The 19,675-nt window shown below is 54.2% G+C and overlaps 7 protein-coding genes across 7 annotated transcripts; 3 read left to right on the forward strand and 4 right to left on the reverse strand.

Annotated features, from left to right (window-relative positions):
* Positions 1–57: 57 nt before the first annotated feature.
* Positions 58–3,887, reverse strand: BP01DRAFT_344096 (DNA-directed DNA polymerase gamma MIP1). Its single transcript, XM_025573548.1, has 2 exons — positions 3,606–3,887; positions 58–3,551 (listed from the first exon to the last, which is right to left on the reverse strand). Exons 1-2 carry the CDS (start codon positions 3,778–3,780, stop codon positions 304–306), a joined length of 3,423 nt encoding a protein of 1,140 aa, XP_025429824.1. The 5' UTR covers positions 3,781–3,887; the 3' UTR covers positions 58–303.
* Positions 3,888–4,190: 303 nt separating this feature from the next.
* BP01DRAFT_300285 (uncharacterized protein) lies at positions 4,191–4,792 on the forward strand (the record flags this gene model as incomplete). The annotated part of the gene is made up of 2 exons (XM_025571981.1): positions 4,191–4,503; positions 4,581–4,792. 2 exons carry the CDS (start codon positions 4,191–4,193, stop codon positions 4,790–4,792), a joined length of 525 nt encoding a protein of 174 aa, XP_025429825.1.
* A 643-nt stretch (positions 4,793–5,435) lies between these two features.
* BP01DRAFT_358278 (putative CorA family metal ion transporter) lies at positions 5,436–8,060 on the forward strand. The gene is made up of 5 exons (XM_025575389.1): positions 5,436–7,382; positions 7,436–7,509; positions 7,561–7,613; positions 7,668–7,721; positions 7,777–8,060. Exons 1-5 carry the CDS (start codon positions 5,777–5,779, stop codon positions 7,877–7,879), a joined length of 1,890 nt encoding a protein of 629 aa, XP_025429826.1. The 5' UTR covers positions 5,436–5,776; the 3' UTR covers positions 7,880–8,060.
* On the reverse strand, positions 8,001–9,637 carry BP01DRAFT_93958 (uncharacterized protein). The gene is made up of 3 exons (XM_025580250.1): positions 9,559–9,637; positions 9,185–9,479; positions 8,001–9,124 (listed from the first exon to the last, which is right to left on the reverse strand). The coding sequence occupies exons 2-3, from the start codon at positions 9,361–9,363 to the stop codon at positions 8,095–8,097; spliced, it is 1,209 nt and encodes a 402-aa protein (XP_025429827.1). The 5' UTR covers positions 9,364–9,479; positions 9,559–9,637; the 3' UTR covers positions 8,001–8,094.
* A 138-nt stretch (positions 9,638–9,775) lies between these two features.
* BP01DRAFT_358280 (DEAD/DEAH box helicase) lies at positions 9,776–13,563 on the forward strand. The gene has a single exon (XM_025575390.1). The coding sequence runs from the start codon at positions 9,834–9,836 to the stop codon at positions 13,458–13,460; it is 3,627 nt and encodes a 1,208-aa protein (XP_025429828.1). The 5' UTR covers positions 9,776–9,833; the 3' UTR covers positions 13,461–13,563.
* Positions 13,564–13,664: 101 nt separating this feature from the next.
* On the reverse strand, positions 13,665–15,446 carry BP01DRAFT_367099 (uncharacterized protein; the record flags this gene model as incomplete). The annotated part of the gene is made up of 6 exons (XM_025576440.1): positions 13,665–13,667; positions 13,784–13,824; positions 13,911–14,030; positions 14,063–14,086; positions 14,142–15,152; positions 15,278–15,446. 6 exons carry the CDS (start codon positions 15,444–15,446, stop codon positions 13,665–13,667), a joined length of 1,368 nt encoding a protein of 455 aa, XP_025429829.1.
* A 728-nt stretch (positions 15,447–16,174) lies between these two features.
* Positions 16,175–19,567, reverse strand: BP01DRAFT_375229 (putative GTP binding protein (GTPBP1); the record flags this gene model as incomplete). Its single annotated transcript, XM_025576881.1, has 6 exons — positions 16,175–16,476; positions 16,526–18,044; positions 18,127–18,246; positions 19,149–19,178; positions 19,276–19,368; positions 19,442–19,567. The coding sequence occupies 6 exons, from the start codon at positions 19,565–19,567 to the stop codon at positions 16,175–16,177; spliced, it is 2,190 nt and encodes a 729-aa protein (XP_025429830.1).
* Between the last annotated feature and the right edge of the window lie 108 nt (positions 19,568–19,675).

A 19,675-nucleotide genomic window follows, 5' to 3' on the forward strand; every position in this document is an offset into this window, starting at 1 on the left:
TATCAGTTCAGGTTCATATGCTTATGCTTGGAGAAAGGGTTTTCGATTCATTTGGTAGTTTAGATAGTTTCACACAGATTACACCGCCCCAATCAAGAAAACACCATTCGAACGTCCTGTAAAAATGCACAGCCACCCTGCCTTCGACGCCCTTTTCAATGCTTTATAATACAGATTTCGAACACACATGATACATTTCAGAAGAGACATTCAATGAGACATCGGGTGGGGGGGGACGTCGTCCATCGAGCAAAGAGAAATAGCGTTATTATATACAGTAGAACCCGGACAAGAAGGATATCATCACGCGCGGGCGGAGGCTCGGGGCTTCCAGTTTTGGCGACTGAAGTTCACGTTAGGAGTCCTGCTCCCCTGCGAGAAGCTACGGTAGCTGGGCGTGTAGATCACGGAGCCAACATCCATCAGAATCGCCTTCTGGGGCTCGGCGGCTGGCGACGACGTGGCCCGCGCGCCGCGGCCGTTGGTTGACGGCGCGGCAGCTGCGGCAGCGGCTTTCTGGGCGGCGTGCTCCTTGGCGAGATCCTTGATAATCTCTCGGAATTCCGCGTCGTCCTTCGTGATCTGGGCTCTGATGAAAGATGGGTGGTTGGAGTCGGGGAGTGCAGACATGACGGTGGGTCGTGGCTTGTAAGCATATTTCTGCGGGGAGGGTGGGATGGTTGGCACAACGGTTGGGTCAAGCCGGGCCTCCTCATTCTTGTCCAGAAGTTGGACAATGTCTAAGCTTTCGCCGTGAGGGATCTTGTGCGGATGCGAGGGCGTCACGCAATCCATGTCCACTTCTTTCCGGAGGACGTGATCGATGTCCACGGCGGAAAAGTAGGCGCAAGATTGAGGGAGATCATGAATTCCGACTTGCTCGGAGAACATAGCGCGGGTCCACACATTAGCCACTTGCAACGCAAGGGCAGCGCGATATCTGTCTTCGTCTTTGACGAGGTACCGGATCTCATCGTGCACAGTGATCGCCAGTCGGGCTGCAATGTTGAAGCGCCGAATCAGATAGTCCATTGCGACGATCAGAAGATGTAGATAGTCAACACCTGAAGACTGAATGGCCCAGTTGATTCTTGAAGTCATGAAGCTGCCCTTGTTGATGAAGCGGCGCATCAGGGCCTCAGTGATGCCTGCTCCAAGAGTCGGAGTTCGCGGTCTTTCTTGCTCAGCGAATTCTTCCAGCTTATTGAAGACAAATGACTCGGTTCCACCTCTCCAGAAAGGACTATCACTGAGGAGGCGCCGAGTCGTACGAGTGCCTTTAGTCTCTTTGTACAACTTGCTTGCCACCTCCTGCGTTTCCTTCTCGGTCATCGATGGATTGAATTGTCTCAGCAGGGTGGCGGCAAATTTCACACCAGCTCCATAGATACGACCATAGTTGAAGACCTTGGCGTCGTTACGAGAAATGCCCAGAATTGAGGCGGTACGAGAGTGCATATCGGTTCCTGCGGCCTTCGAACCTTCAAGCGTCATAAAGCCGATGGCATTACCACCGTGGATCTGAAACTGAGCGTCTCCAATCAGACTCGCAATCCACAACTCTTGTGAATCAACGTCCGCACCAACAAAGGAGTAGCCTGGCGGGGCTTTGATCATGGCCTTTAGCTCCGAGCCAACGCGGTTCTTTTTGGCATTACTTGCAGTGAGCCAGGTGTTTTCCACAGCTCTGCGTGTGATAGTCCCCATGGGAATAATCTGCGGAAGAATAAACCCTAGGCGGGTTTGTTCTGGCTTGGTTGACTGCACACCTTGCACTTGATCTTGGTACACAACGAGCTGACTCATGATGCGATCCCGGGCACTGATCCAATAAGAGCAAGAGGCATTCATCTCCAGAGCCTCTTTAGCGAGCGCAAACTGGGATGAGAGAGTTCCGCGCTCAAAGTACTGCATATACCCCTTCGCTAAGGGAGTTACACAACGTGCTGTAGGCCCATCCTTATGTGGAAGCTTGAAGTAAACGTGCCTCCGGTCATTCTTCAGCTCGAGTATCTTCTCGTCCGACATGTCACATATCACCACTGGTTGATTGTCGTACTTCTTCACATGCTCACGGGGCACCTTAAAAGTCCATCCATGTTTATCTGACCATGTCAGAGGGTAGCCATCCCAAGACAGCTTCAGTAGAATGGGTGCAATTCTCGTTCGTACACTCAGATTAATGTCCGCTTCCATCTTGGGAAAGAGATCCTTATACCACTTGGGCATACCCGGCTTCTTTTGCCTGGCGGCTGGCCGCGGAGGGTCGTTCTTCTTCTTTCCTTTGACCATTTTGATCTCCTGGCCAGACCAGTCCAGCTGCCGTAACCATGGATCATTTGTGTATGTCTCGGGAGAATCTTTCACTTTTAGAGCTTCATCGCAAAGCTCAACAAGTTTTCGTTGGACGTCCTCAAGCCGTTGATGGTATGTCGCTTCGGCATTGACGAGATATTCCTGCCAGCTCTGATTGACGGGCAATATGACCGATGAAAGGTGCCGCAGAGCTCCGAAGCTCACTGGGTGCGGACAGACCTCAAGAAAATTAGGGAAGACCTTCTTGTACACACGATGGGTGATAGCCACGTCTGCTGCACAATAATCGAGCAGCTCTTCCAGTTTGTCTACAATCTCCTCCCTGCTCAGCTCGCCAAAGTAGTCCCGTTGCGACTTGTCAATCGTAACGTCACAATGAAACTTGGCCACATCTCGGAGCGAGTTCACCGAGCTTCTTCCGATCCAGAGCTCTTCTTCCTCCTCGCTGAGCATTTTGTTTTCCAGCAAGGCAGCCAGCTCCACAGAGTTGCTCTCGTTAGTGATTTTGTCTCGAAGATCCTTATTCTTCTTGTGACGCATCCAGGTTGGTCTCTGCTGCGAGCACATTCCGTTGACTGCCACATGCAAAGACATCGTATCAAGGAAGAAGTTGCGAGTCTGACTCATGTCATATTCTTCAAGCACGCGCGCCCGATCGTAGCCGATGTTATGCCCGACAATGATGCGTGATTTCGAGGGGTCTCCGAGAGGTACCAGTTGAACTTCATTCTCCGTCTCTCCCAGAAGCCAAGGCGAGATCCATGCATACCAAGCAGTAGGACTGACTGCGCAAGCCATGACCGCAAAAGAATGTACTTTGTACAGTACTTCAGTGTCGAAAGTCAAAAGAGTCTCATTGGGCGCGTCCACGGCTTCCCATGAGCCGTCGGAGTTATACTTGGTCCATCCACTGCGTGTCACCCATTTGCGTGGCTTCTCGGGCGAGTTTATAGTGCAATATTCCTTCGCATATGTCAAGTATGGGTCGGAACAGTCCATTCCTAGCTTGAAAAAGTGTTCGTCTAGAGATTGTCCTTGAAGAGTGGGCATGTCGAAGGCGACGGGTTCGGCGGCATCCTGAGATTTTCCGAGCAAATCATGCCTGGACAAATGTTCTTTGGACAAGGCGACCAGTTTCGGATCTGGAGGATCTGATTTCTTGGGAAATACTTGAGAAAATACATGGTCGCTCAGCTGCTGCACTCCGATCTCGTTGAACCTAGCCAAAGCGGGGACTGGGCCATTAGTACGTGATTCTGTCATTCTTAGAGATCCAACCTATTATATACCGGCAAGCGAGCCTCTACCATCGCTCTTGTCCGAAATGTGCGTGGCTGGCTGAGTAGCGAGATATCGAGATAAAAGTCGAGTCCCTTTCCGAGGGATGCGAGGCGAGCGCAATTTCTGCGAAAAAAAGATAGCTGCATCCCTGCGACAGGGAGCGCAGGGAAGACTCCAAAGCATGTTCTTAGGCGAATTGTAGTGACGTGGATCAGTCCATGGTATGGCGACGCGATAATTCGCAGCCGATGCTGCGCAATGATAAAGCGGCCGGACTGTGGAGGGAAGTTCCTTTAGCTCTCAAGGAGGGATCGTCTTTTCTATCCTATTTCGGGAATTTGGGCGTCATGATGAGAAATCCTGGAAGATTGATGTTCCGTCAGTGTGACCGCCTACTGTAAGGTACTGTAGCGGTAAAGCGGGCTCTTATCGCCAACGCCGATAAGATTAGCGGCAGCAGATCTTCTCCGCCACGCCTGACACTAGTTATCATCACTTTCTCCTCACTTTCTTTTGAGTCTGTCTTTTGAAGCACACAGAAGCTGTGGCTCTTCTGGGCTAATTCATTCGTTCTTTCTACTATACTCGATAACATGGACACTCCCCGATACTCTCCAGAATCCACATCAGCGAGCCAAAGTGACTACCCGACGCTGTTTCCGAACCCCAAGCGGCGCCGCCTAGCTCCTCTTTCCCAGCCCGATAGCCAGACAAGTGAGGTGGACTCCGTGGACTTGACGGAATTGGACGATGTGTCGGAAGTCTCGAGAACTCAGGCGAAACAGCGGGCAGATGCTATTCTCGCTCAACAGTCACTCGAACACAAAGACAACGAGTCGTCCTTCGCCGCCTATAAGTGTCCTGTATGTATGGACACACCCGTGGATGCTACCAGCACTGTGTGTGGTAAGTCTCTGGCTTCCATTGCTTCTTGTCGACTTGGCGACTACACCAATTGAGGTATCCAAGCTAATTCTTCACAGGACATCTGTTCTGTCACAAATGCATTATAGATACGATAAAATTCAGCGAGGAACGGTCAGACTCCACTAATAAAGCGCCAAAGGGCACATGCCCAGTATGTCGAAAGCCGTTGTCGAGAAATGATGTTGCAGGTCCAAAACGACATTTGATTCCTCTGCAAATCAAACTGCTTCGGCGCAAGAGAAGGGAAGGGGATAACGCACCTGCGTGAGGGAGGCTTGCATTGCCCAATTACATAGGGTGAATGCTCAGATTGCATCGACCCTACATCTCACTCTAGCACGCATAACACACCATTGATTCACTATCAAAGGACCATCTGCGTCACTTCGTGTACGGCATGCCATGGCGATCTTACGAGAGACCATGTTGACTTTCCACAGCAGCCACGGCAGTAGCATTGTGAGATCATCAGTTGCTCCACCAATGCGATTGGATCGTGCTCATTCTAATGGTCATGCGCATCTCACTCATCGAAATCGCATTACACTTGACTGATGTGATTTGGCAAACTCACGGACGCATAGGCACCGGCTCGTACGATGAGCACCTGGAACCTACTCCCGGACGACGCAAGATGAAACTTGCATCAGATTGCTTTGACCCACGGTCTTACCACCCCATTGTACACTTTGTGCGGTTCATATGTACTTCTGGCGAAATCGGTGGATCTCACGAAGTAGGGCACCAAGCTGAGTAGTTATAGGTTCACTGCAGCCAAGAACGGTCGCATGGAACTAGCAAGGGTAGTCATTCTCTTCAATGAAAGAAGTATCTATTTCTTCTTAGGAGCTCGAATTTCCAGTTTCTCTTATTAGTAGTTCAAACACGCCCTACTCCGTACTGTAAGACCGTATGGCTTGCTGGATGGTACGACTGCGTCGACGTCATTTCCCCGCGGGCAATTCCTTCCCCCCTTACGGTCGGGTGTCTCTCCCCCTTACGGTCGGAAATCCTCCAAAATGCCCGCCACGTCCCGTGCCCTGCGCTCACCTGCGGCAAACCATCACAATGGAGTATCGATCCTCCGAAACTTTCATCTTCTAAAATAATTCTAGCACCCATCTCAGGCTGATCAACTTATGGCAAACTCCGTCCCTTGTGTCTCGAATTCATTGTGGATGTGGAATCCATATTCAATGCAGCACCTCTCCGTTGACCCAAAGCCCCGCAGCCAGACCATAATCTGGATGCCATGAGTGTCCATTCCTTTGACCATGCGCAGACCGCAGATCTACCATCAACCTCTTACCAGGTAGATGACATTGAAGCACATCCACGTCCTCAGGATCCACCCATCTCACCCACTACGCGAGCGCCTCTGTCTTCAGACGCATTTACCACCGCTGCGAGGGTCAACTCGGTTGACACTGTAAAAAATCGCCGGCGACGTTCGACCACCGCGCGCTCATACTACCGTGAAGATGGCCCTGATCAGAATTGGCAGCCTGGCGAGGAGCCAGGTATCGATCCTAACCAGCCTCTACCGACGTACAATGCCGAGTGGATGGCTTCGACCGCCGCCGACCTTTACAAACGGTGTGAGATCTCCGTCGTGGACTTTTCGCAAAACGAGATGCGCCAATACATCCTCGATAACGACACACTAGAACCGTTTCTAGCGCGAGAGAGGGACCCCTGGGTGCAGTGTCGGTGGATCAACGTCAACGGACTGAGCTGGGACGTGATTCGCATTCTTGGAAACCACAAATGTTTGCACCGTCTTGCAATCGAAGATCTCATCAACGAGACCAACCGCACCAAGGTGGATTGGTACTCGGATCACGCGTACATCGTTTTGAAGCTGCAGAAACTGATCAAGCTCAAAGACGAAGAGGAGGACAGTGATGAGGACGAACGCAGTGAGAGTGGACACGGCCCATGGATGAACGATCGCAAAAGTTCCACGGCCAGTACATTGTCTCTCAAACGGCCTACGAAGCGTACTTTGGTACTGGAGGCTCTAAATGATATCTTCCGATCAAAGTCGCCCGATCGGGATACTTCAAAGAGACGTACCCCTAGTGGACGGGGCAAGTCTGCCACCAAAGTGTCGGGCCCGAGTGACCTTGCGGAGGATAAGCTCCCACCCCGCAGTATCCAGCGGCTTCGCGGCGGACCGAATGAAGATCGCATCGCCTTCATGGAACGGCATGCCATTTTAGCCGCGAAGGGGCTGTGTGTTACTCTCGAACAAGTGTCTATCTTCCTACACTCAGATAACACTGTGACATCATTCTTCGAGAATAGTGCAGACGATATCGAGGCCCCCATCGTGAGACGGCTCAACTCTCCCGAGACTATTTTGCGCCAGTCATGCGATGCTAGCATGATCGTGCAGGCGATCCTAGATGCGATTATTGACCTCGCGATACCTGTGACAACAGCTTATCAAGACGTCATGGGTGACCTGGAACTCGAGGTTCTGACCGATCCCGACGTTGACCAGTCGAAGAGTCTTTACGTCCTCACGTCGGAGATTGCAATTCTGCGCAACTTCATGCAGCCCATTGCAACGATCATCAACGCACTCCGAGATCATCGTTCTGAGCCCATTCATACCCCGGGGCTGGGAGCATTCAAGAACATTGGTTTACAAAGTCCCAGCGGCGATGGGTCTCCGTACATTGGGACAGCTACGCCGAATCTGAAGAGTTTGAACGGCTCCAGTGTGTCAATCAGTCCACTGTGCCATACTTATCTGGGCGATGCACTGGATCACTGTATCACTATCGTCGAGGGCTACGACCAAATGCGCAGGGCTGCTGACAACATGATAGACTTGATTTTCAACACGATTGGTGAGTCCGAGGCACATTCGGGGCTTCACATGAGCTAATCTCATATTGCATAGGTGCTTATCAGAATGAAAGCATGAAGCAACTCACGCTGGTGACGTGTTTCTACCTGCCCCTGACCTTCTTGACGGTACGTTCGAGTACTTACCTGTAACGGGCACCCTTACTAATATCGCTGTAGGGCTACTTTGGAATGAATTTTGATGACTTCTCTGGCATTCATCACAGCGATTCGTAGGTGCACTAGTCCAGGATATCCCCAGCCTTGACACTAACCTCGATATGTAGATACTTCTGGATGATTGCAATCCCGTTCGTTTTCGCGACCACCCTGTTTCTGATGTAGGATTGTCCCCTTTCGTGCTCAAATCAAGAGCGATACTAATGGCTTCTCTAGGCGCGACAAGCTCCAGCGTTACTTGGTATTGCTCGCACAGAAACGCCTTATTACCAGCTCCAGGAAGAGGAGGCAGAGGAAGAAGGCGACGGAAAGGGCATGAGCTTCGCCACTCATTTCTGCAATGCATCTCGAATATTTAGAGTTTCAGCCAGCACAATTCTGTTCTCTCGCAATGCATTTCTATTGTATAGATGCGCCCCATGTCTTGTACAACATGATACATTACCCCAGTCCAAGTACCTGCATGAGAGTGATGATATACAACGAGAATAATCGTACATATTCTACATAGCCTTGTCTCCCAGTGTACCCACATCACAAAGCCTTGCGCTTGAACGCCCAATATGCTTTCCAGGGCAGCGTCCAGTCCGAGCGCAGCAATTCCGGCCGGAAGACATCAAAGTCGAAGCTCTCCAACCGGTCCAGCCACAAGCGTGTCGGGATAGCCGGCATCAAGACGCCGAACGCGCGGTTCACTTCATCCAAGGGCGTCTCCGCGCCGCGCTGATTCTCCCCGAGCTGCTGGTGGTCATATGTATGTCCCTCCTCGCCTTCATGCTCAAAGTCATGGCCAACATCCTGCCCCGCGCGGAGATTACTCAACATCTGCTGCGCCGTAATGAGATGATCACTCGCCCGCGTCGCAACCGTGAACACCGCATCGCGCAACCCCGGCGCCTCCGCCCCCAGCCGGAACACATCCTCCTCCCTCAACCCCGCCTGCGCCATCACATCCAACGGCAACATCACCGCCCCCTGCCGATTCCCATACTGCCCAACATTACTCCCCACACCCGCCCCCGCCGTCGCAGATCGTTGCTGCTGCTGCTGCTGCTGCTGTGGAAACGCAACAAGCGGCAACCCGCGCAACACAGCCGCAATCCCCACCGCCTTCCCGACATGCGAGGCGAGATGGTCCGCCGTAACGGACGTCATCGGCAACGCGGACAAGGTCAAATAAAACAGCGTCGAGTAGGTGTTCTCGGCATAGGACTCGAGGGCCGCGAGGTTGGGGTACGGGTCGTTGGTGAGTGTCTGCTCGCGCGCGTTGATCAGCCGGGTGAGCCAGCCTTTGCTGATCCGCGCCTGGCCGTGCGTGCGCGTCCGCAGCTCCTCGATCGCCGCCGCCAGCAGGATCGCGATCGGTTCCTTGGGCGGTTGGCCGGCGAGCGTTTTGGTCACCGCGTCGCGCCAGTATTGGAGCCGCATGAGGCCGATGGTGTGCGAGGAGGTCGTGTCGGGGATTTGGGAGAGGGAGACGTTGAGGGCTCGTAGGGCGAAGTACATGGGTTGCGCGTGGCGGGGGATGAAGGTGTGGAGGGTGTAGGAGGGGCTATCATATTTTCTGTTGGTCGGATATTAGAAGTGATGTTGTTATATGTAAAGCGAACAGCTTCGAACTTACCGTAGGAGATTGGAGCAGTATTCTTGCGCAGCTTGGACTTCTGCTGCTGCGGGCGTCGTCGGACGAGTCTGGAGGTGTCGTTTTTGGGGCTGCTGTACTCGCGTGCGAGGTACAGTGCGTCGACATATTTGCTCGGTCGTGCGACGACTTGGCTGGATGCATTTGGTGGATAGAGACATGTTGGCTGGAGTGGCGGAGGCTTCGGAGAGGAGGGAGGTTTTCAATCTATGAAGAAGTTGTTGCGGAGAGATGGTGGCACATTTGCAGATCGATGGCTACTACTACTACTTAGTGGCTAACCCTTCCACATTGCTGTCAGTTCACCTGTGTCTGGAATTTCAAGGCTAACGGCTAACGGAGTTGGCATCACTTACACGTCAATTGAAGCTCATTGTTCTGTGTCTTCTGGTGAGGCGAAATCTCGATCAACTCCCAATCTTTTTAAACGAAGCTTCCATTAGACCAGATTTTATTGGGCGAGACCGACTGAACACGAAATGACGTCGGGCCGAAGAGCAAATCGCGTCTCGGCGCGTCTTCCGCCTTCCTTCAACTTTTGCTTCCCTTTTTTCGCCGCCGGAATTCGGACAGAGTCGAGTCTTTGAGCAGCACCTCGACTCATTCACGGAGAGGAGATGACCGATGCAGTATGCATTTTCAGGATCCTGATGGACGGCCTCTGAAGAAGCGCCGTTTCTTCGCCGAAGACGAGGACCTTTCTGTACCAATTTCTGCCAGCGATGGTCCCTCCACTGCAGTCTCTGAAGCCCCGGCTTCTGCTTTGTTGAAGGAAGAATCTAATCAAGACTCCCTCGCTCAAGACCCTCAGGATGCTACGCCGGGCTTTCCTCACTCACAAACAAACTTACCTTCGAGCAGCGTGGTTCCTGGACAGCCTCCAGACCAAGATCTGCCACTGCCGGAGCAACAGAAAGCAGACGACGCATTCGATACTGCCACCTTCCTAGCCATAGTTGGACAACACGTTCCCGCGAATATCATCACGAGGATCTTCCAAGCAGCTGGTGGCGATCTTGAGAGGGCTGTGAACATCTTCTTCGACGGGTCCTGGAAAACGACCCCGAATGCCACCAGCCAAACCACGCTATTACCCCGCGAGCGAGCGCTTCCTGCGCAACCATCGCCCCCGACAACCCTTCCATCCCCGAATCCATCGAATATTACACCAGTCACAGTTCAGGACAACTCGCGACGGACATCCCAGCCTCGGCTGAGATACATCGGCGCCTTCGGTGTCGGAGCGTGGGCCACGAGAAGTGGCGTTGGGCTCGTCAAGCATGGCGAGCATGTCAAGATTGAGCGCGCAAGGTCGCAACCCGTTGCGAAACGTGGTCGCACGGGCAAGATCATGAACAACCAGAAAGGCGATGTGCTCACGCGGTTCACGACCAAGTCCGGTCAGGAGATCGGGCGTCTCCCTCGGGAAACGGCCGAGTGGGTGTCCACGCTGCTCGATCAGAAAGTCTGCGAACTCGAGGGAATCTGCGTCTTCGCGCCGGACAGGATCCGCGTGAATGACACGATCTACCTGCAGCTGTGGTGCTATCTGCGCATCGAGGCGTTCCAGCCTCGCTTGCTCGATCTTGCGACTGATGATAACAGGTCGACCACCATATTCGAGGAGAAGGAAAGCATTGAGGAGAAGAATCTGCGCCTGCGCCAGGTGGCGTTGGTGAAGCTCTTCGATGAGATCGGGCTTCAGCCGACTTCGGTCAATGATATGACCAAGCAGCATAAGAAAGAGGGACTGCTCCGTGCAGCAGAGATGGCCGATCAGTATGATCGGGTCAAGAAAGAGAATCAGTCGAATAACGACTCGTCGGAGGAAGAAGAAACTCCAGAGCTTGAACAAGACCAACTCGACACACTCTACAAGAAGGCTCAGTCGTTCGACTTTGGCATGCCCGAAGCGCATCCCCCGTCCACATTCACTTTGGATCTACGAAAGTATCAAAGACAGGCACTGCACTGGATGCTGGCGAAGGAAACGGACAAAAAATCGGCGCGCGCAGAGTCTCTGCATCCCTTGTGGGAGCAGTATTCCTGGCCGACGAAAGATGTCGACGACAAGGAGCTGCCCGCCGTGAAGGGGATAGATTATTTCTACGTCAATCCATACTCCGGAGAGCTGACATTGGAGTTCCCGAAGCAGGAGCAGCATTGTCTCGGTGGCATTCTGGCTGATGAGATGGGTCTTGGTAAGACCATCGAAATGCTCAGTCTTGTTCATTCGCACAGGAATGAGCCTCGAAATTCAGGTGGCTTGGTGAGGCTCCCACAATCTTCCACTGGCAGAGTCTCTGCTCCTTATACGACTCTGGTCATTGCACCAACCTCGCTGCTTGCGCAGTGGGAGAGTGAAGCACTGAAGGCTTCTCAGCCCGGAACGCTGAAGGTTCTGATGTACTACGGAACGGAGAAGAATGTCAACCTCAGAGATCTGTGTGCTGCAGGCAATGCAGCTGCCCCCAACGTGATCATCACGAGCTATGGTGTTGTCCTTGCAGAGCACCGTCACCATGCGTCCACCGTTCTGTCCCACATGGGCTCGGGTGGCCTGTTCTCTCTGGACTTCTTCCGGATCATTATCGACGAAGCTCACATGATCAAAAACAGACAGTCCAAATCTGCGAAGGCATGTTACGACCTCAGCGCGACTCATCGATGGGTTCTTACGGGTACACCCATTGTCAATCGCCTGGAAGATCTGTTCAGTCTGGTGCGTTTCCTCAAGGTCGAGCCCTGGAACAACTTCTCTTTCTGGAAAACATTCATTACCGTGCCGTTCGAGTCGAAAGACTATGTTCGAGCTCTGAACGTCGTACAAACTGTGCTGGAGCCACTGGTTCTTCGTCGGACCAAGACCATGAAGACCCCGGAGGGTGAGCCTCTGGTTCCGCTGCCACGGCGGACAATTCAGATCGAGGAGGTTGAGCTGCCGGAGCAAGAGCGGGAGATCTACGATCTGATCTACACTCGTGCCAAGCAGACTTTCAACAGCAACGTGGAGGCTGGCACTCTTCTGAAATCGTACTCGACGATCTTCGCACAGATCCTCCGTCTCCGGCAAACGTGCTGCCACCCCATCCTCACGCGCAACAAGGCCATCGTAGCCGATGAAGAAGACGCGGCAGCGGCGGCCGATGGAGCCAGTGATCTCAAGGACGACATGGATCTGCAGGAGCTTATCGACCGCTTCAAAGCCGCCACAGAAGCCGCCGGCACGGAGCAGGCTGCGCAAGACTCGCAGGCCAAATTCACCTCGCACGCCCTGCGACAGATCCAGACCGAGTCCAGCGGGGAGTGTCCGATCTGCTCCGAAGAGCCCATGATCGAGCCCGCGGTGACCGCGTGCTGGCACAGCGCGTGCAAGAAATGCCTCGAGGACTACATCCGCCACCAGACGGACAAGGGAGTCCCGCCGCGGTGCTTTTCGTGCCGCGGACCGATCACCTCCAAGGATATCTTCGAGGTGATCCGGCACCCGTCGCCCACCGCGACGCCCACTGAAGAGACCGATATATACAACAGCACGCCGCCGCTCACCTTGCAAGCGCCGCCGCCGCCGCGCATCTCCCTGCGACGCATCCACCCTCTCTCCCCATCGGCGCACACCTCCGCCAAGATCCAAGCCCTCCTAAACCACCTCACCCGCCTCCCGTCGAACAACAAAGCCGTCGTCTTCTCCCAATTCACCAGCTTCCTCGACCTTATCTCTCCACAGCTCGCCCGCGCCGGGATCCCACACGCTCGCCTCGACGGCACGATGCCCCAGAAAGCCCGCGCCGAGACTCTCGCGCAGTTCAACCAGACGGAAACCTTTCTCGCGGAGGACGAGGTCGAGGAGGATTCCGAGCCCCTTGCCGCTACTGACAAGTCTGCCCATCCGCTCAGGAGAAGACCTACCCAGCCACCCTCATCAGCCACTGCCAACCCCCGCGTCCTCCTCATCAGTCTCCGCGCCGGCGGCGTGGGCCTCAACCTGACGGTCGCCAACCACGTCTTCATGATGGACCCGTGGTGGAGCTTTGCGATCGAGGCGCAGGCGATCGACCGGGTGCACCGCATGGGCCAGCTGCGGGATGTTTCGGTGACGCGGTTCGTGGTGAAGGACTCGATCGAGGGGCGGATGCTGCGGGTGCAGGAGCGCAAGATGAACATCGCGGGGTCGTTGGGGCTGAGGGTGGGTGGTGATGGGTCGGAGGATGAGAAGAAGAAGGAGCGGATTGAGGAGTTGAAGTTGTTATTTGAATAGTGATGTGTTGATGGGCTGTGTCCGGGTGTATGTATATATGATACCATTTGCTTTTTCCGGCGATCTAGAGGCGCTTATCTAGACTAATGCACTTGCAGTTATGATATACGTAAGGATCGAGTAATTTCAAGCGTCTCCGAGGCCACAAGGTATCATAGTCATTGACCTTGACTCATGAGTGGATGTCTATCTCAGAGTAATTATTCACTAATATGGAATGTATAAATTGATACTAGTACCTACTGTAGTATCTACATCTTCCGCATAATTACCTCTTACAATAACAAGCCATCCCAACGCCTGGATCTCGAACCGATACTTACAATCTCAACAAAAGCAAAAGCAGTGTCCATGATATCATAACCTAACCATAACAGTTGACGCACCGTCCCGTCCCACCGGAAGTACTACTTTCCCCTCTGTTCACTTCAAGGCGGATGGATCACTTACTTCCATGATGCAGAACCTTCCCCACCTTCTCCTTCAAATGAGCCATCTTCCCCTGCCCGTGTCCCTTACCGTGCTTCTCAGCCTCGGTGTCATTCGAGCCATCGGCACCCGCTCCAGCCTCTGGGATTTCACGCATCAGTAACTGAACTTACGTGGCGCAAACACATACCCTTCCACTTTCATGTAGGGTTGGTTGGATTTGGGGGAGAAGAAAGTTGGGACAATACTAACTAGATTTAGCCGCACCCCCCTTCGACCCCATCCTCTTCTCAAACTCGAATGGCTCGCGCGGGGCAGGCGTCTGCGGGCCCTTCAGGGCTTCCTCGCTGACTTTGTTGTCGTGAGTGGCCGTGGGGAGGGTGTCGTGCTCCGCTGGGGAAGTAATGGAGTCTTTCTTTTCGTTGCTGGGGCCGACGGATTCCGTGTCTGACGCGGTACCTGCACCAGTGGTGGTGGTGGTAGTGGTGGGTTTTTCTGTCTGCTGCTGCTGCTGCGGCTGCGAGGCAGAGGTTGATCTAGCACCGAAAGGCTGGTCTTTAGACGCAATCTTATCCTCCGGCGCGATGCTGGAAGAGGGGATAGTGTCGGGTTGGGGTTTTGTGCGGAGAGCACCGGCACCAGCACCGGCACCAGCACCAGCGGTAGTGGTACCCGCACCTGCGCCAACGATTCCGGCAGCAGCAGCTGAGGATCTAAGCCTGTCGTCGTCGTCGTTCGGCTCGTGCGCTGAAGCAGTCGCAGTCGCAGGCGCAGGCTGCATACCCTCTGAAGCAGGCAACCCCCTATTCGCCTGCAGAAGATCATCCTTCTTCTTTTCACGGATCGCAAGCGTCTCTCCAGCCCCAGAACCAGACCCCTCTCCCAGCCAAGCCGACGGCGAGTTACTAGTCAACGGCAACACCCCTCCCCTCTGCTCCGACACTCCCGTCGTCTTTCCCCCCTGCAAAGCGCCCCCGGACGCAGCCAGCTGCTTCATCCCCGCCGAGCCGCTACTCGGCGCACCCGCCGTCTCGGCAGCTTTGGTCGGCGCGGCGGCTGTCATGGGGTCCGGGTACTCCATTTTCTGGGTGGGGAGGGCGGGCTCGTCGACGATGACGTTCTTGAGGGCCAGGTCGGCGTTGCTGGGCGACTGGGGGTTCTGGGCGTGGTCGCCAGCGGCGGTGGTGGTGGCGGCGGCGGTCGAGACGAGGGGTTCGGGGATGAGGGCTGTGTTGGCTGTGGTGCGGGGGGCGCCGGGCTGGTCTGTTGGTGTTCGTTCAGCTTGCATTCTTATGGGTTGGGTGGGTAGAGGGAATACGGCTGTCTCGGTGTGCAAGGTAGACATGTAAAACCGAGCGAAGCAAGTAAGCAAGCAAGCAAGCACCTACCATCACGGTTCCCTCCATCATAAGGATCCGTCACGCTGCCTGTACCCTGAATGCCAGACATGGGCTCCTCGCCGTGCGGTTGTGACTCTTGAGGGGGCTGGGTGGTGGCTTGGATTTCGTTCCAGAGGGCGTTCGTGGCGGATTTGAAGGTGCGGTTGAGAGTCTCCATTTTAGTTTCTGTTCTCTCTAGATGAGAGGAGGGCTCATGTGCAGGACTTTGGTCTGCGTGCAGGTATGTGCTGAAGTAAATATGTGCTGAGGATCGGATCTCTGAACTCAGTGAAGTATGAGCGGGTTGTCTAGTCACAACCACCGTCACAGTCACAGTATACAGTGAATGGAATGTGGGTCGTTCTCAAACCCTCCAGCGATGAATGCAAGGGTTTTTTAAGCTCTTCCCCATGTCAAGCAGGTCAACGTCAGTGGCTCGGGGACAGCGACAGGCGAAGGTCGGTCGATGATCGACCGCGATGTCATCACTTCCCCTGACGTCATTCATTCACCTCCCCGCCTCACGTGGGCTTAAACAATCACACAAAACCATGGCCCAATATCCTCAATTCCTCAAATTCTACCGCACAGAGAAAGTCAATTGAAAAGTATACTGTAGGTACATTGGAACTGCTTGCAAGCTGAATGTTGTGGAAGTGGAATCGTCCACAGTGGCTCATCTAAACAGGCGACTTTTGGTAACACCCAGATGTACATAAGAAAAAAACAGGAAACCAGTCCGAACTAACCAGACAATGCCAAAAGAATAGCTTAATCAATAAGAATCAAAACAACTCACTGCAGCTGACTCAGCCACTTGGCCTAACTATGGAGTGTGTAAGGCCTCGTGGCGAGGGTCCCTCGCACAATCCGCCGCCTATACTCTCCAGCTGATAAACGTGCTGATCATTTCGGCTTGCTTGCTTCCTCAGCCGCCTTGGCTTCAGGATTGAGGGGGTTCTTCGGATCATAGCCCACGCTCTTGACAATCCCCAGACCCTTCGTCTTGCCCTCGCGGAAAAGCACCCGGTCCCCAGGGGCAAGGAACTCGGGCCGCTGCACAAATCGGAATGCAACTAATGCACGGTCCCCAGTCCGAATAAATGGACGGTCAATGTCGATGACGGAGCATGTCTGGCTCACCGCGCCCACATGCAGCATCGCCTGGTAGCGCGGCTTGATGGTCGTAGCATGAGAGAGGATCAGGACTGTATCACATCAGTAAGGACACAACGCACTGAGGACTACACAACACACCTTCCGCTACAAACTCGCGATAGACCTTGGGGGCCTGCTCCAATTTCTTGAGAACGACCATACCCTTGCGGACTTCCTTCCTCCGAACGCGCTTCAGAGCGAACGAACCAGACTGCCCCGCGAAGCAGGCATTCACCTGAATGCGTTTGCGCTCAATCGACTTGATTGTCGTCGTAGTGAACTGACCCAGCGAGTCGGGCCCTACCAGCACCGTGTCACCCGCATGGATCACGCCCGACTTGGCCACGCCAGACACGACCGTGCCGACATGGGGAACGGAGAAAGTGTCGTTAATCAGGAGTTCAAAAGGAGCGTCAACATTGTAGTGACCCCGATGAGGGAGGATATTCAAGAAGGTCCGGACGAGCTCGAGGTTCTCTCCAGTCACGTTGGACACCTGGAAGATGGGGCATATCCGCTGACTGACAAACTGCGTAGCCGTGTTGATCGTCTCCTCCATGTCCTTCACAAACACGGGAATCTTGCGAGCGCCCGGGGACTTGAGGATCTTGTTGAGCTGGGAGAGTGTCTCCTGCAGAATCTGGGGCGGGCAGATATCAATCTTCGTAACGATGACCATGACCGGCACGTTGAGAGCCAAGGCGATGCCCAAATGCTCTTTACTCATACCGATCAAACCGTTGTTCGCGGCGACCATCAGCAGACAGTAATTCGGGCTGCTGCTCAGCATCCCAAAGACGGTGGTCCGCAGGTATCGTTCGTGGCCAGCCAGATCTGAGAAGCCAATCACTTTCGCGGAGCGCTTTCCGATCTCCTCCCACGACAGCTTGCGGCCCTGGGAGCTGCTGACAATGTCGCCGCGGCTGTCGAACCCCATGATTTCCATGCCGACCGAGCTAGTCCGGCCGCTCTCGATCTCATGCTTGTGGCGGAACAGGTTGAGCCGGGCCTTGCCGCGACCGTCGTCCAGGTTCCCCTTCACGAGGACTCCCAGCATGGTACTCTTGCCGGCATCGACATTGCCCACGACCGCCACGCGGATCTCCGCCATCTCCTCCACGGTCCCCGCTGGCTGGCGGATGAGCAGCTTGCCCCACGAGCTCTTGGTGCGCTCATTCTTGACGCGCGACTCCTCCGGCCCGCCGACATTATACGTGACCAGCACTCGACAATGCGCCGGGAGCGTGTCTGCGGCCTCACGTAGGCGCCGCATCGCCGTGTTCCACTGCTCCAGGTCAAACTGCATCGACTCCCCGCCGTCCTCCAGGCCCAAGTCGAAGAGCGTCTCGCCGTGGCCCTCGTCGATGCGGGACTGCAGCAGGCTTGCCAGCACCTGCAGATCGTCGTCGGGCTGGTCACCCGTGCCAAGAAGGAGCTCTTTCAGCTTCACGGTCTTGGGCGTATCGCTCAATGACAGCTGGTCGAGGATGTCCAGCTCCGCGTGGTCCTCATGGACGCGCGAGACGCTGGCGGTTTCATATCCGCTGTCGCTGGGAACGGGCACGGCCGACCGCTGGGCCTGCTGCTTTTCGGCGTATTCGGCGAACTCGCTCAGTGCCTGCACCATCGAAAGGTTAGTGAGGCGGGGTGAGGCAGGGGGGTGGGATCTCTCGCGTAGGGGGAGACAGAGAACCACACACAATTTCGCCTCTCCGCCGCTCCTCCAGGGTGAGTTTGGGTCCAGTGGGTGCCATGGTTGTAGGTGTTTGTAGGTCGTTGCAAGTAGAGATAAGGATGAAGTAGAACGGACAAATGCGTGTCTATCTGTAGCTAAATCCGAATGCTTCGGTCGGATGGAACGGTCAAGGTTCGCCTCTGGCGCACTCAGACACCTATTCGTGTGATCATAATTCCCGTCTGGAAAGCTAGGAAGAAGAGTCTGGATAGACTAAGCAAGCAGTCTCGAGCTAGAGAAATAAGAATGAATGTTGAAAGAAGCACCGAAACGGAAATTCTAGGGTGGTGGAAAAAGCTAGGGTGGGAGTAGGTGAAGAAGGAAGAAGAAGATGGAGAGAGGGAGAGAGGGTCCGATGGACGGGAGACCCGGGGAAAGCTTTATCGATAATCGACCACCGGCGGAGTGCGAGTCATCGCCGCCTCGTGCGTCTTGACTCACCCGTCCCAGTCACTCAGTAAAAGTCACAAGCATGGAGAAGAATCACCTGGAAGCATTCCAGGCTGACTTTTTAATGTGCACGTCTAATTTGATTCATGCGCTCAAACCCAAGTATCAACTGTTTTTACTCTAGTTGCATGCAAGGCAGATTTCCTTCTGGTGGCCGAAAGGCATGGTGCCACTCTCTCCCACCCTGCCGCGTCTTCTTCTGAGACACCACCGATTAACTCACCCACCGTCTGGCCAGAACACACATGCACAGATCACTTCTTGCAATTAGAGTCTTATATTTGGGAACCCTGTAGTATATCGCCTGGTAGTTCGTGGTCTCATCCTGATCCGTGGCCGACATGAATAGTAGCAGAGGTTACGCTGCATGGTCTTCCAGTCCCTCCGACCACAATCCATTGATCGTCTTCCTTTGAATTCGTATCATCATGCTTGGGGGGAAATCAGAACAACCGAGTCGCCTGTGCCAGGAGAGTGTTAGTCGAAATTACATTCCCGACGTCATCGGAGAGACACAGCTAGAAACGCACCTCGAACGAAAAGCATTTCTTCCTGCTTCTTGATTGTCTGCAGTATGTGTTAGTGTGCGATGCGATCGCAAAAAAAAAGAAAAAGGGCCAACAGCTGGGAGCAAGTTCGGTCGCTGTAACGGCATGCAACGTACTCGGATCGTCTCTTGTTCGTCCTCGTCTTCCTCAACCACATAGATGGTCTCCTCTACATCGCCCAAGACGAGATTGCAGTGGCTATCGTAGGCCTGTAGAGCAATTGAATCGTCAGTACCGGCTTCTTCCTCAGCCGACCTCCGCAGAAACAGTGCGGAAACCTACATGGAGGCGACCCTTGAGCTCGCGATCACCGCGCAGCTTCACAAAGACAATCTCATCGAGCGACAGGCGCACCAGGTCGAGGGGTTCAGACACCGACGAGGTGCCCGCATCCTCCGTGTCGGCCATGTCTCCGGCGGGGGGAACTGAGGGGGTATGCGGAGGAGTTGCGTAAGAGGGAGGCCGGGGGAGCTGGACGGGATGAAAGAAATTAGGTCAGGCAAGACCGTCCAAAGC

The sequence above is a fragment of the Aspergillus saccharolyticus genome, assembly GCF_003184585.1.
Source record: "Aspergillus saccharolyticus JOP 1030-1 unplaced genomic scaffold BP01scaffold_24, whole genome shotgun sequence".
Taxonomy (NCBI): domain Eukaryota; kingdom Fungi; phylum Ascomycota; class Eurotiomycetes; order Eurotiales; family Aspergillaceae; genus Aspergillus; species Aspergillus saccharolyticus.

Excerpts from the sequence above, each read along its gene's own strand:
- BP01DRAFT_358278 (XM_025575389.1), top strand. The coding sequence starts at position 5,777 with ATGAGTGTCCATTCCTTTGACCATGCGCAGACCGCAGATCTACCATCA. Across the intron at positions 7,510-7,560 it reads TGCCCCTGACCTTCTTGACG|GGCTACTTTGGAATGAATTT; the intron begins GTACGTTCGAGT and ends ATATCGCTGTAG. Across the intron at positions 7,614-7,667 it reads GGCATTCATCACAGCGATTC|ATACTTCTGGATGATTGCAA; the intron begins GTAGGTGCACTA and ends CTCGATATGTAG.
- BP01DRAFT_344096 (XM_025573548.1), bottom strand. The coding sequence starts at position 3,780 with ATGCTTTGGAGTCTTCCCTGCGCTCCCTGTCGCAGGGATGCAGCTATC. Across the intron at positions 3,552-3,605 it reads TGGTAGAGGCTCGCTTGCCG|TCCCCGCTTTGGCTAGGTTC; the intron begins GTATATAATAGG and ends CTAATGGCCCAG.
- BP01DRAFT_93958 (XM_025580250.1), bottom strand. The coding sequence starts at position 9,363 with ATGTCTCTATCCACCAAATGCATCCAGCCAAGTCGTCGCACGACCGAG. Across the intron at positions 9,125-9,184 it reads TACTGCTCCAATCTCCTACG|AAAATATGATAGCCCCTCCT; the intron begins GTAAGTTCGAAG and ends TCCGACCAACAG.
- BP01DRAFT_358280 (XM_025575390.1), top strand. The coding sequence starts at position 9,834 with ATGCATTTTCAGGATCCTGATGGACGGCCTCTGAAGAAGCGCCGTTTC.